Source organism: Oncorhynchus gorbuscha, linkage group LG10, assembly GCF_021184085.1.
Source record: "Oncorhynchus gorbuscha isolate QuinsamMale2020 ecotype Even-year linkage group LG10, OgorEven_v1.0, whole genome shotgun sequence".
Classification (NCBI taxonomy): Eukaryota; Metazoa; Chordata; class Actinopteri; order Salmoniformes; family Salmonidae; genus Oncorhynchus; species Oncorhynchus gorbuscha.
In genome coordinates, this window is record NC_060182.1 from 2,874,319 (window position 1) to 2,889,102 (window position 14,784).

General features: G+C 50.6%; 1 protein-coding gene across 4 annotated transcripts in view; it reads right to left on the minus strand.

Moving 5' to 3' along the window:
• LOC124045451 (IQ motif and SEC7 domain-containing protein 1-like) overlaps positions 1–14,784 on the minus strand; it is a 118,984-nt gene that overhangs the window by 51,004 nt on the left and 53,196 nt on the right. For 3 of the 4 annotated variants that reach the window (XR_006840859.1, XR_006840858.1, XM_046364748.1), the window contains exons 2-4: positions 11,170–11,461; positions 10,263–10,610; positions 7,654–8,807 (exon numbers count right to left, since the gene is read on the minus strand). Coding sequence is in view for 2 of the 4 variants with exons in the window: in XM_046364748.1 (XP_046220704.1) it covers positions 7,654–8,807; positions 10,263–10,610; positions 11,170–11,461 (1,794 nt within the window). In the remaining 2 variants the exon portion in view is untranslated. Of the gene's footprint in view, positions 1–7,653; positions 8,808–10,262; positions 10,611–11,169; positions 11,462–13,355; positions 13,693–14,784 lie in introns of those variants that run through there. The other variant, XM_046364749.1, reaches the window with a different exon arrangement.

Sequence of the window (14,784 nt, forward strand, 5' to 3'; positions counted from 1 at the left end):
AGAGGGAGAGACAGAGAGAGGGAGAGACACAGAGAGGGAGAGACACAGAGAGGGAGAGACACAGAGAGGGAGAGACACAGAGGAGAGAGACAGAGAGGGAGAGACACAGAGAGGGAGAGACACAGAGAGGGAGAGACAGAGAGGGGAGAGACACAGAGAGGGAGAGAGAGAGAGGGAGAGACAGAGAGGGGAGAGACAGAGAGAGGGAGAGACACAGAGAGGGAGAGACACAGAGAGGGAGAGACAGAGAGGGAGAGACACAGAGAGGACACAGAGAGACACAGAGAGGGAGAGACACAGAGAGGGAGAGACACAGAGAGGGAGAGACACAGAGAGGGAGAGACACAGAGAGGGAGAGACACAGAGAGGGAGAGACACAGAAAAACAGGAGTTATTATAAAATATTGTATATGCCACTGAACAGCTGCTTTTATCCAAAGTGACTTTTAAAGTAGAATGACAACATCAAGAACCTTGAAGAACTGACCTACTCAACTAACTCTCCTTGTGAAAGCCTATCGCTGCAGGGTTGTTAGGCGTGCAGAGAGGGCTGACAGGGTTGAGCGTGAGGGATCGCTGCAGGGTTGTTAGGGGGCGTGCCTAGAGCTGCAGGGTTGTTAGGCGTGGAGATCGCTGCAGGGTTGTTAGGCGTGCCTATCGCTGCAGGGTTGTTAGGGCGTGCCTATCGCTGCAGGGTTGTTAGGGCGTGCCTATCGCTGCAGGGTTGTTAGGGCGTGCCTATCGCTGCAGGGTTGTTAGAGGCGTGCCTATCGCTGCAGGGTTGTTAGGGCGTGAAACACGCTGCAGGGTTGACAGAGGGGGAGCCTATCGCAGCAGGGTTGTTAGGGCGTGAAACCTATCGCTGCAGGGTTGTTAGGGCGTGTCTATCGCTGCAGGGTTGTTAGGGAGTGCCTATCGCTGCAGGGTTGTTAGGGCGTGCCTATCGCTGCAGGGTTGTTAGGGCAGAGGGTGCCTAGGGGCTGCAGGGTTGTTAGGCGTGCCTATCGCTGCAGGGCGTGCCTATCGCTGCAGGGTTGTTAGGGCGTGCCTATCGCTGCAGGGTTGTTAGGGCGTGCCTATCGCTGCAGGGTTGTTAGGGCGTGCCTATCGCTGCAGGGTTGTTAGGGCGTGCCTATCGCTGCAGGGTTGTTAGGGCGTGTCTATCGCTGCAGGGTTGTTAGGGCGTGCCTATCGCTGCAGGGTTGTTAGGGCGTGCCTATCGCTGCAGGGTTGTTAGGGCGTGCCTATCGCTGCAGGGTTGTTAGGGCGTGCCTATCGCTGCAGGGTTGTTAGGGCGTGCCTATCGCTGCAGGGTTGTTAGGGCGTGCCTATCGCTGCAGGGTTGTTAGGGCGTGTCTATCGCTGCAGGGTTGTTAGGGCGTGCCTATCGCTGCAGGGTTGTTAGGGCGTGTCTATCGCTGCAGGGTTGTTAGGCGTGCCTATCGCTGCAGGGTTGTTAGGCGTGCCTATCGCTGCAGGGTTGTTAGGCGTGCCTATCGCTGCTATCGCTGCAGGGTTGTTGTTAGGGCGTGCCTATCGCTGCAGGGTTGTTAGGGCGTGCCTATCGCTGCAGGGTTGTTAGGGCGTGCCTATCGCTGCAGGGTTGTTAGGGCGTGTCTATCGCTGCAGGGTTGTTAGGGCGTGCCTATCGCTGCAGGGTTGTTAGGGCGTGCCTATCGCTGCAGGGTTGTTAGGGCGTGCCTATAGGGCGTGCCTATCGCAGGGTTGTTAGGGCGTGCCTATCGCTGCAGGGTTGTTAGGGCGTGCCTATCGCTGCAGGGTTGTTAGGGCGTGCCTATCGCTGCAGGGTTGTTAGGCGTGTCTATCGCTGCAGGGTTGTTAGGGCGTGTCTATCGCTGCAGGGTTGTTAGGCGTGCCTATCGCTGCAGGGTTGTTAGGGCGTGTCTATCGCTGCAGGGTTGTTAGGGCGTGCCTATCGCTGCAGGGTTGTTAGGGCGTGCCTATCGCTGCAGGGTTGTTAGGGCGTGCCTATCGCTGCAGGGTTGTTAGGGCGTGCCTATCGCTGCAGGGTTGTTAGGGGCGTGCCTATCGCTGCAGGGTTGTTAGGGCGTGCCTATCGCTGCAGGGTTGTTAGGGCGTGCCTATCGCTGCAGGGTTGTTAGGGCGTGCCTATCGCTGCAGGGTTGTTAGGCGTGTCTATCGCTGCAGGGTTGTTAGGGCGTGTCTATCGCTGCAGGGTTGTTAGGGCGTGTCTATCGCTGCAGGGTTGTTAGGGCGTGTCTATCGCTGCAGGGTTGTTAGGGCGTGTCTATCGCTGCAGGGTTGTTAGGGCGTGCCTATCGCTGCAGGGTTGTTAGGGCGTGTCTATCGCTGCAGGGTTGTTAGGCGTGCCTATCGCTGCAGGGTTGTTAGGCGTGTCTATCGCTGCAGGGTTGTTAGGGCGTGTCTATCGCTGCAGGGTTGTTAGGCGTGTCTATCGCTGCAGGGTTGTTAGGGCGTGTCTATCGCTGCAGGGTTGTTAGGGCGTGTCTATCGCTGCAGGGTTGTTAGGGCGTGTCTATCGCTGCAGGGTTGTTAGGGCGTGTCTATCGCTGCAGGGTTGTTAGGGCGTGTCTATCGCTGCAGGGTTGTTAGGGCGTGCCTATCGCTGCAGGGTTGTTAGGGCGTGCCTATCGCTGCAGGGTTGTTAGGGCGTGCCTATCGCTGCAGGGTTGTTAGGGCGTGTCTATCGCTGCAGGGTTGTTAGGGCGTGCCTATCGCTGCAGGGTTGTTAGGGCGTGTCTATCGCTGCAGGGTTGTTAGGGCGTGCCTATCGCTGCAGGGTTGTTAGGGCGTGTCTATCGCTGCAGGGTTGTTAGGGCGTGTCTATCGCTGCAGGGTTGTTAGGGCGTGTCTATCGCTGCAGGGTTGTTAGGGCGTGTCTATCGCTGCAGGGTTGTTAGGCGTGTCTATCGCTGCAGGGTTGTTAGGGCGTGCCTATCGCTGCAGGGTTGTTAGGGCGTGTCTATCGCTGCAGGGTTGTTAGGGCGTGCCTATCGCTGCAGGGTTGTTAGGGCGTGTCTATCGCTGCAGGGTTGTTAGGGCGTGTCTATCGCTGCAGGGTTGTTAGGGCGTGTCTATCGCTGCAGGGTTGTTAGGGCGTGCCTATCGCTGCAGGGTTGTTAGGCGTGTCTATCGCTGCAGGGTTGTTAGGCGTGTCTATCGCTGCAGGGTTGTTAGGGCGTGCCTATCGCTGCAGGGTTGTTAGGGCGTGCCTATCGCTGCAGGGTTGTTAGGGCGTGTCTATCGCTGCAGGGTTGTTAGGGCGTGTCTATCGCTGCAGGGTTGTTAGGGCGTGTCTATCGCTGCAGGGTTGTTAGGGCGTGCCTATAGCTCCATTCGATACTATCCAACGGGACATTAAAAACTGTATTATCTTATGTTTCACTGAGTCGTGGCTGAACGACGACACGGGTGATATACAGCTGGGTTTTCTGTGCATCGGCAGGCGAGAACAGCTATGTCCGGTAAGACAAGGGGTGGGAGTGTGTGTCTATTTGTCAGTAACAGCTGGTGCGCGATGTCTAATATTAAGCTAGTGCCAAGTTATTGCTCACCTGAGGTAGAGTATCTCATGATAAGCTGTAGACCACACTATCTACCAAGAGAGTTCTCATCTGTATTTTTCGTAGTTGTCTATTTGCCACAGAATGATGCTGGCAGTAAGACCACACTCAACGGGCTGTAAAAAGACAACAAGAAATTGCTCATCCAGAAGCAGCGCTCCTAGTAGCCGGGGACTTTAATGCAGGTAAACTTAAATCAGTTTTACCTCATTTCTACCAGCATGTAACATACGCAACCAGAGGAAAAAAACTCTAGATCACTTTTACTCCACACACAGAGATGTATACAATGCTCTCCCTCGCCCTCCATTTGGCAAAACTGACCCTAATTCTATCTGCCTAAATCCTGCTTACAAGCAAAAAACTAAAACAGGAAGTACCAGTGGCTCGCTCAATACGGAAGTGGTCAGAAGATGCGGATGCCACACTACAGGACTGTTTTGCTGGCACAGACTGGAATATGGGATTCATCCAATGGCATTGAGGAGTATATCACCTCAGTCATCGGCTTCATCAATAAGTACATCAACAACTTCGTCCCCACAGTGACTGTACGTGCATATCCCAACCAGAAGCCATGGATTACAGGCAACATCCACACCTAGCTAAAGGCTAGGAGTGGGACACTAATCCGGGCATTTATAAGAAATCTCGCAATGCCCTCAGACAAACCATCAAACAGGCAAAGCATCAATACAGGACTACGATTGAATCTTACTACACCGGCTCTAGCGCTCGTCGGATGTGGCAGGGCTTGCAAACTCTTATGGACTACAAAGGGAAACCCAGCCGCGAGCAGCCCAGTGACGCGAGCCTGCCAGACAGGCTAAATGCCTTTTATGCTCACTTCGAGGCAAGCAACACTGAAGCATGCATGAGAGCACCAGCTGTTTCCGGACGACTGTGTGATCACGGTCTCCGTAGCTGATGTGAGTAAGACCTTTAGACAGGTCAACATACACAAGGTCCCAGGGCCAGATGCATTACCAGGACGTGTACTGAGAGCATTCGTGGACCAACTGTCAAGTGTCTTCACTGACATTTTCAACCTGTCCCTGTCCGAGTCTGTAATACCGACATGTTTCAAGCAGAGCACTATAGTCCCTGTGCCGAACAAAGTGAAGGTAACCTGCCTAAATGACTACGTCGTTAGCCATGAAGTGCTTTGAAAGGCTGGTCATGGCTCACAATAGCACCATCATCCCAGAAACTCTAGACCCACTCTAATTCGCATACTGCACCAACAGATCCACAGATGATGCAGACTCTATTGCACTCCACACTGCCCTTTCCCAGCTGGACAAAAGGTACGAATGTGAGAATGGTGTTCATTGACCACAGTTCAGCGTTCAACACCACAGTGCTAACAAAGCTCATCACTAAGCTAAGGATCCTGGGACTAAACATCTCCCTCTGCAACTGGATCCAGGACTTCCTGACAGGCCGCCCCCAAGTGGTAAGGGGTAGGCAATAATACATCTGCCACGCTGAACCTCAACACGGGGGCCCCTCAGGGGGGTGTGCTTAGTCTCCTCCTGTACTCCCTGTTCATCCATGACTACGTGGCCAAGCACGACTCCAACACCATCATTAAGTTTGCTGACGATACAACAGTGGTCACCGACAATGACGAAACAGTCTATAGGGAGGAGGTCAGAAACCTGGCAGTGTGGTGCCAGGATAACAACCTCTCCCTCAACATAAACAAGACTAAGGAGATGACCCACAGGAAAAGGAGGGCCGAACAGGCCCCAATTTCCATCGACAGGGCTGTAGTGGAGAAGGTTGAGAGTTTCAAGTTCCTTGATGTCCACATCAAGACAGTCGTGAAGAGGGTACGACAAAACCTATTACCCCTTAGGAGATTAAAAAGATTTGGCATGGGTCCCCAGAACCTCAAAGTTCTACAGCTGCACCATCGAGAGCATCCTGACCAGTTGCATCACCACCTGGTATGGCAATTGCTCGGCATCAGAGGATAGTGCCTACAGCCCAGTATATCACTGGGGCCAAGCTTCCTGCAATCCAGGACCTACAGTGGGGAGAACAAGTATTTGATACACTGCCGATTTAGAAGGTTTTCCTACTTACAAAGCATGTAGAGCTCTGTAATTTTTATTATAGGTACACTTAAACTGTGAGAGACGGAATCTAAAAGACATCAGGGATAAAATTGTAGACCTGCACTAGGCTGGGATGGGCTACAGGACAATAGGCAAGCAGCTTGGTGTGAAGGCAACAACTGTTGGCGCAATTATTAGAAAACAGAAGAAGTTCAAGATGACGTTCCCTGTTCATCCATGACTACGAAGTTCAAGATTCCATCTCTCACAGTTGAAGTGTACTAAAGGTTGAGTCCGATGCGGTACTGTCTAACTTACTAGAGGTTGAGTTCGATGAGGTACTGTCTAACTTACTAGAGGTTGAGTTCGATGAGGTACTGTCTAACTTACTAGAGGTTGAGTTCGATGAGGTACTGTCTAACTTACTAGAGGTTGAGTTCGATGAGGTACTGTCTAACTTACTAGAGGTTTAGTCCGATGCGGTACTGTCTAACCTACTAGAGGTTGAGTCTGATGAGGTACTGTCTAACCTACTTGTTGAACAGATTGAGTCTGATGAGGTACTGTCTAACCTACTAAAGGTTGAGTCTGATGAGGTACTGTCTAACCTACTTGTTGAACAGGTTGAGTCCGATGCGGTACTGTCTAACCTACTTGTTGAACAGATTGAGTCCGATGCGGTACTGTCTAACCTACTTGTTGAACAGATTGAGTCCGATGAGGTACTGTCTAACCTACTTGTTGAACAGGTTGAGTCTGATGAGGTACTGTCTAACCTACTTGTTGAACAGATTGAGTCCGATGCGGTACTGTCTAACTTACTAGAGGTTTAGTCTGATGAGGTACTGTCTAACCTACTTGTTGAACAGGTTGAGTCCGATGCGGTACTGTCTAACCTACTTGTTGAACAGATTGAGTCCAATGAGGTACTGTCTAACCTACTTGTTGAACAGGTTTAGTCTGATGAGGTACTGTCTAACCTACTAGAGGTTTAGTCTGATGAGGTACTGTCTAACCTACTAAAGGTTGAGTCTGATGAGGTACTGTCTAACCTACTTGTTGAACAGGTTGAGTCTGATGAGGTACTGTCTAACCTACTAAAGGTTTAGTCTGATGAGGTACTGTCTAACCTACTAAAGGTTGAGTCTGATGAGGTACTGTCTAACCTACTTGTTGAACAGGTTGAGTCCGATGCGGTACTGTCTAACCTACTTGTTGAACAGGTTGAGTCCGATGCGGTACTGTCTAACCTACTTGTTGAACAGATTGAGTCCGATGCGGTACTGTCTAACCTACTTGTTGAACAGGTTGAGTCCGATGCGATACTGCCTAACCTACTTGTTGAACAGATTGAGTCCGATGCGGTACTGTCTAACTTACTAGAGGTTTAGTCTGATGAGGTACTGTCTAACCTACTAAAGGTTGAGTCAGATGAGGTACTGTCTAACCTACTTGTTGAACAGGTTTAGTCTGATGAGGTACTGTCTAACCTACTAAAGGTTTAGTCTGATGAGCTACTGTCTAACCTACTAAAGATTTAGTCTGATGAGGTACTGTCTAACTTACTAGAGGTTGAGTCGGATGAGGTACTGTCTAACCTACTAAAGGTTTAGTCTGATGAGGTACTGTCTAACTTACTAGAGGTTGAGTCGGATGAGGTACTGTCTAACCTACATTTACATTTACATTTAAGTCATTTAGCAGACGCTCTTATCCAGAGCGACTAAAGGTTTAGTCTGATGAGGTACTGTCTAACCTACTTGTTGAACAGGTTTAGTCTGATGAGGTACTGTCTAACCTACTAAAGGTTTAGTCTGATGCGGTAATGTCTAACTTACTAGAGGTTGAGTCAGATTCGGTACTGTCTAACCTACTAGAGGTTGAGTCAGATTCGGTACTGTCTAACCTACTTGTTGAACAGGTTGAGTCCGATGCGGTACTGTCTAACTTACTAGAGGTTTAGTCCGATGCGGTACTGTCTAACCTACTAGAGGTTGAGTCAGATGAGGTACTGTCTAACCTACTTGTTGAACAGGTTGAGACCGATGCGGTACTGTCGTCTCTGCACCACGTCGTTGTTAGAGGCGGGGTTATCCCAGCTGTGTCTGCTCTCTCTCTGATAGGTCTGTTTCCCGAGCGGTGGGAGGGGCTCCCGGAGGCTGTCGCGCGATGAGGACCCGGAGGAGCAGTTGATGGTGTCGTTAGAGTTGGTGGTGGAGCTGAGAGAGTCGTTGTCTCCGTCAGAACAGCAGACCTGCTCCTGGCCACCAGGGGGCAGTGTGGCTGATGAGTAGGAAAATAGGGAGGTGAGGGGTGGTTCCTGGGGGGACTGAGAGGAGGAGGAGGGGGTATTGGGGTGCGGGTGGTGGGGGTGTAGAGGGTAATATGGGAGCTGATGGTGGTGGTGTAGGATGGTGTGGTAGGGCGGGTGGGAGGGGATGGCCGAGGGGTGGGGGTGGTGAGGAAGAACAGTACGAGTCTGGCCTTGGGCCTGGGGAGGTATGGGGACAGCACGCCCGTTGGGGTTGGGGTGAGGCTTTGGGTGGGTGTTATGTTTAATAGTGCCCTGAGGCAACCCCCCTCCACCAACTCCTCCCCCTGGTTCTGTCTCGTAGACCCGTTGGCCTATAGAGCCCGAGCGGTCACTCATATCAACAGAGCTGTCGCTCAGGGGTTCGAGGGTCAACAGGGGTAGGTGAGCTTCTCTCAGGCTGTAGTCTCTACACTCTGTACAGGGGGTGCTGCGTCGGCTGTTACTGTTGCACCCTCCCTCTGTGTCCCGGCTGTCTTCAAACCCCCCCACCCTGCCGCCACACACTCCAGGGCTCCAATACTCTGTATCTGGGCTGCTGGGGGCCCGGTCCAAGGACAGGGGAGAGGACGAGAGCCTGTCATTCATGTAGAGGGTCACGTCGTTGTCGGAGGTGGCTGTGGTGTCTTCGTGCATGCTCTGTCTCTCTCCTCCTCCTCCTCCTACTCTTCCTCCCACTCCTCCATCCCTCTGAATGTCTCCCTCCCTGGGCCTCCAAACACACTCTCCGAAGTCGTCCACATCCACCCCTGTCTCGTCTCCATCACCTTCCTCCTCCTCTTCCTCCTCCTCCTCCTCCTGCTGACCGTCTTCCACACCAGACTGACAGGTCAGGGTGTCATCGATGGAGTCAGCCAGGGACTTCACCTAAAACACACACAGGTTGGATAAAGACAGTCACACAGGTTGGATAAAGACAGAACGGAGAGTCACACAGGTTGGATAAAGACAGTCACACAGGTTGGATAAAGACAGAACGGAGAGTCACACAGGTTGCATAAAGACAGAACGGAGAGTCACACAGATTGGATAAAGACAGTCACACAGGTTGGATAAAGACAGAACGGAGAGTCACACAGGTTGGATAAAGACAGAACGGAGAGTCACACAGGTTGGATAAAGACAGAACGGAGAGTCACACAGGTTGGATAAAGACAGTCACACAGGTTGGATAAAGACAGTCACACAGGTTGGATAAAGACAGAACGGTGAGTCACACAGGTTGGATAAAGACAGTCACACAGGTTGGATAAAGACAGAACGGAGAGTCACACAGGTTGGATAAAGACAGTCACACAGGTTGGATAAAGACAGTCACACAGGTTGGATAAAGACAGAACGGTGAGTCACACAGGTTGGATAAAGACAGTCACACAGGTTGGATAAAGACAGAACGGAGAGTCACACAGGTTGGATAAAGACAGTCACACAGGTTGGATAAAGACAGAACAGAGAGTCACACAGGTTGGATAAAGACAGTCACACAGGTTGGATAAAGACAGAACGGAGAGTCACACAGGTTGCATAAAGACAGAACGGAGAGTCACACAGGTTGGATAAAGACAGTCACACAGGTTGGATAAAGACAGTCACACAGGTTGGATAAAGACAGTCACACAGGTTGGATAAAGACAGAACGGTGAGTCACACAGGTTGGATAAAGACAGTCACACAGGTTGGATAAAGACAGAACGGAGAGTCACACAGGTTGGATAAAGACAGTCACACAGGTTGGATAAAGACAGAACGGAGAGTCACACAGGTTGGATAAAGACAGTCACACAGGTTGGATAAAGACAGAACAGAGAGTCACACAGGTTGGATAAAGACAGAACGGAGAGTCACACAGGTTGGATAAAGACAGTCACACAGGTTGGATAAAGACAGTCACACAGGTTGGATAAAGACAGAACGGTGAGTCACACAGGTTGGATAAAGACAGAACGGTGAGTCACACAGGTATGTTACTAACTCTCACCTGTTTGGAGAAGGTCTCGTCCAGGTATGTTACTAACTCTCACCTGTTTGGAGAAGGTCTCGTCCAGGTATGTTACTAACTCTCACCTGTTTGGAGAAGGTCTCGTCCAGGTATGTTACTAACTCTCACCTGTTTGGAGAAGATCTCATCCAGGTATGTTACTAACTCTCACCTGTTTGGAGAAGGTCTCGTCCAGGTATGTTACTAACTCTCACCTGTTTGGAGAAGATCTCATCCAGGTATGTTACTAACTCTCACCTGTTTGGAGAAGATCTCATCCAGGTATGTTACTAACTCTCACCTGTTTGGAGAAGGTCTCGTCCAGGTATGTTACTAACTCTCACCTGTTTGGAGAAGGTCTCGTCCAGGTATGTGTACTCCTCTCTGTCCCCCTCGCAGCGTGGAGGAGACCCAGCCTGCATCTCTTCATCCCCAGGGTGTCCTCCAGGGTGAGGATACCTCTGTCCCTGCTGAACCCCTTGTCCCTGGGGCTGGCCCTGTCGCTCGTCAAACGAGTACTGAAGTCTCATGTCAGACAGGATGATACGTTGAGTCATCCGGCTCTCGGAGGCGGAGCTTCGCAGCCGCTCAAAGTTCTTGTTCATGCGGTACTGACGGAACGCCGTCTGGATGGTGCGCGCCGCCTGCCGACTGAGCAAGTACCCTCCGTACTTCCTCTCCAGCATCTCCACCTTACAAGAAACAGGAAGTGTGGACAGAACCAATGAGAGAGTGGGAGGAAGTGGAGAGAACCAATGAGAGAGCATGAGGAAGTGGAACGGATCGATCCGTGAGTAGGGGGAATTGGAAAGGACCAGTCAGAGTGTAGGGGGAAGTGTAAAGGACCAATGAGAGAGCAGAAGGAAGTGTAAAGGAACAATGACAGAGCTGGAGATTAGGGGAGCTTTGTAAGGGAATATTGCCATAGCAACCCTATACAAATTGTTCATAAGGGACATCTCTATAGCCTCTGTTTTGAAAGGATGTTCTTTAGTTTCTGTTGAAAAGGACCTGAACCAGGGTTATGTTCACTAATTTGTCGTCATGATGTCACACAGCAACAGAATCCATAACAACATGGAATACAACGTCAGCAGAATCAGCAACAGTCTATTACACGTACTGTATGCATTCAGAATATAACAAATAACAAATGAGAAAACTAGAAAACTGTCAGGACACAGATTAGTCTTGGACTAAAGCACCTTGATATCGGGTTACAAAAAAAAAGTTACAAAATGGAAAAAACACCTTCTTGTCCTGCAGGTCTGTGGAGAGCTCATAGCTGTCGGACAGGGCTTTGCAGCGCCTGTTGTCCTCCTCCTCCTGCTTCCGGAGCGCCAGGCTGGCAGGCTGGTGCCAGGTCCTCTGGGCCCAGGCCAGGGAGGCAGGGCTAGGGGGGGCCACCGGGGGGCCCTGGGGGTGGTGGCCCAGTGGGCCGGGGCCACTGTTGTAGCGATGATCAGAGCTGCTTAGGTAGGATCCCTGTCTACAGGTGCTGTCGGAGAAACTGCCTGTGTCGTCACGGTGAGACTCGTCCACACTAGAGGGAGAGGGAGAGGGAGAGGGAGAGGGAGAGGGAGAGATAGACAGAGGGAGAGGGAGAGAGAGAGAGAGAGAGAGAGAGAGAGAGAGATAGACAGAGGGAGAGGGAGAGGGAGAGGGAGAGGGAGAGGGAGAGGGAGAGGGAGAGGGAGAGGGAGAGGGAGAGGGAGAGATAGACAGAGGGAGAGGGAGAGATAGACAGAGGGAGAGGGAAGAGGCAGAGGGAGAGGGAGAGAGAGAGTAGAGGACAATTGGTTTAAATATGAATGAGGGGATAGGTAGGACAGCAGATGAAAGACTAGTAATCTATGAGTAATCTACTAGTAATCTATGAGTAATCTACTAGTAATCTATGAGTAATCTACTAGTAATCTATGAGTAATCTACTAGTAATCTATGAGTAATCTACTAGTAATCTATGAGTAATCTACTAGTAATCTATGAGTATTTGACATGGTGTTTTCAGTCGTCCTTATTGGATTTAATATGGCAGAATACTCAATATCCACATCTAGACTAGGACATAGAGACACCTAGAGACACCTAGAGACACCTAGAGACACCTAGAGACACAACATCAACTATCTAGACTAGGACATACCTAGAGACACCTAGAGACACCTAGAGACACCTAGAGACACCTAGAGACACAACAACCACCATCTAGACTAGGACATACCTAGAGACACCTAGAGACACCTAGAGACACCTAGAGACACCTAGAGACACCTAGAGACACAACAACCACCATCTAGACTAGGACATACCTAGAGACACCTAGAGACACCTAGAGACACCTAGAGACACCTAGAGACACCTAGAGACATCTAGAGACACCTAGAGACACCTAGAGACATCTAGAGACATCTAGAGACACCTAGAGACACCTAGAGACACCTAGAGACACAACATTAACCATCTAGACTAGGACATACCTAGAGACACCTAGAGACACCTAGAGACACCTAGAGACACCTAGAGACACCTAGAGACATCTAGAGACACAACAACCACCATCTAGACTAGGATATACCTAGAGACACCTAGAGACACCTAGAGACACCTAGAGACACCTAGAGACACCTAGAGACACAACATTAACCATCTAGACTAGGACATACCTAGAGACACCTAGAGACACCTAGAGACACCTAGAGACACCTAGAGACACAACATCAACTATCTAGACTAGGACATACCTAGAGACACCTAGAGACACATAGAGACACCGAGAGACACCTAGAGATACCTAGAGACTCTGTGTGTGTGTGTGGGACTACATGTGAGTCCGACCACTGGTGTGTGTGTGTGTGTGGGGGGGGGGGCTACATGTGAGTCTGGCAGTGGCTGGATCGGTGTAAAATAGTTTCTGCTTCTACCCGCTCGCGCACACACACACACACACACACACACACACACACACACACACACACACACACACACACACACACACACACACACACACACACACACACACACACACACACACCAGTGGTCGGACTCACATGTAGCCCCCCACACACACACACAGACACCAGTGGTCGGACTCACATGTAGTCCCACACACACACACACACACACACACACACACACACACACACACACACACACACACACACACACACACACACACACACACACACACACACACACACACCAGTGGTCGGACTCACATGTAGTCCCACACACACACACACACACACACACACACACACACACACACACACACACACACACACACACACACACACACACACACACACACACACACACACACACACACACACACACACACACACACACACACACACACACACCAGTGGTCGGACTCACATGTAGTCCCCCCCTCCCCCCACACACACACACACACACAAACCAGTGGTCGGACTCACATGTACGCCCGGGCCCGCTTCGGAAGCTTGTTATTCTTCCTGTAGAAAAACCACATGGTGCAGGTGGTGTGGACGAGGATGAGAGAGATGGACTCCACTCTCTACACTGGGCCACACACACACTGGGCCACACACACACTGGGCCACACACACACTGGGCCACACACACACTGGGCCACACACACACTGGGCCACACACACACACACAGTGTGTTAATCATAGTCTGTACACCCCACCAACACACTGAGGAAATGTGGACACCCATGACGACAACAGTTTACTGTCAATCACTCTCTCACACACACTCTATCTCTCCTCCCTCTCTCTTTGCATCTCTCTCTCTCTCTCCTCCCTCTCTCTTTGTATCTCTCTCTCTCTCCCCCCTCTCTCTTTGCATCTCTCTCTCTCCCCCTCTCTCTTTGTATCTCTCTCTCTCTCTCCCCCTCTCTCTTTGTATCTCTCTCTCTCTCCCCCTCTCTCTTTGTATCTCTCTATCTCTCCCCCTCTCTCTTTGTATCTCTCTCCCCCTCTCTCTTTGTATCTCTCTCCCCCTCCCCCTCTCTCGTTGTATCTCTCTATCTCTCCCCCTCTCTCTTTGTATCTCTCTCCCCCTCCCCCTCTCTCGTTGTATCTCTTTATCTCTCCCCCTCTCTCTTTGTATCTCTCTATCTCTCCCCCCTCTCTCTTTGCATCTCTCTCCCCCTCTCTCTTTATATGTCTCTCCCCTTCTCGCTCTCCCTCCTTCTCGCTCTCTCCCCTTCTCGCTCTCTCCCCTTCTCGCTCTCTCCCCTTCTCGCTCTCTCCCCTTCTCGCTCTCCCTCCTTCTCGCTCTCTCCCCTTCTCGCTCTCCCTCCTTCTCGCTCTCCCTCCTTCTCGCTCTCCCTATCTCTCTATTTACATACTGAATGCTCTCCTCTCACTCTCCACCTCCCTCTCTCCCTCTCTCTCTCTCTCTCTCCTTCTCCCTCACACATACACACACAGTGTTAGACAGCAGAACAGATCTATTCACAACATGGGGCCGGTCGGTAACTACCAACAGAACATGCTGGTGGAAACTACAACCACAGCTGAGCCAGGAGCAACGAACATATTAGCCATCCAATATAGTAAACATACTAAAGTGACACTACAACATGACTACTGTACAACAACAACATGACTACTGTACAACAACATGACTACTGTACAACAACAACATGACTACTGTACTACAACAACATTACTACTGTACAACAACAACATGACTACTGTACTACAACAACATGGCTACTGTACTACAACAACATGGCTACTGTACAACAACAACATGGCTACTGTACTACAACAACATGACTACTGTACTACAACATGACTACTGTACTACAACAACATGACTACTGTACTACAACATGACTACTGTACTACAACAACATGGCTACTGTACTA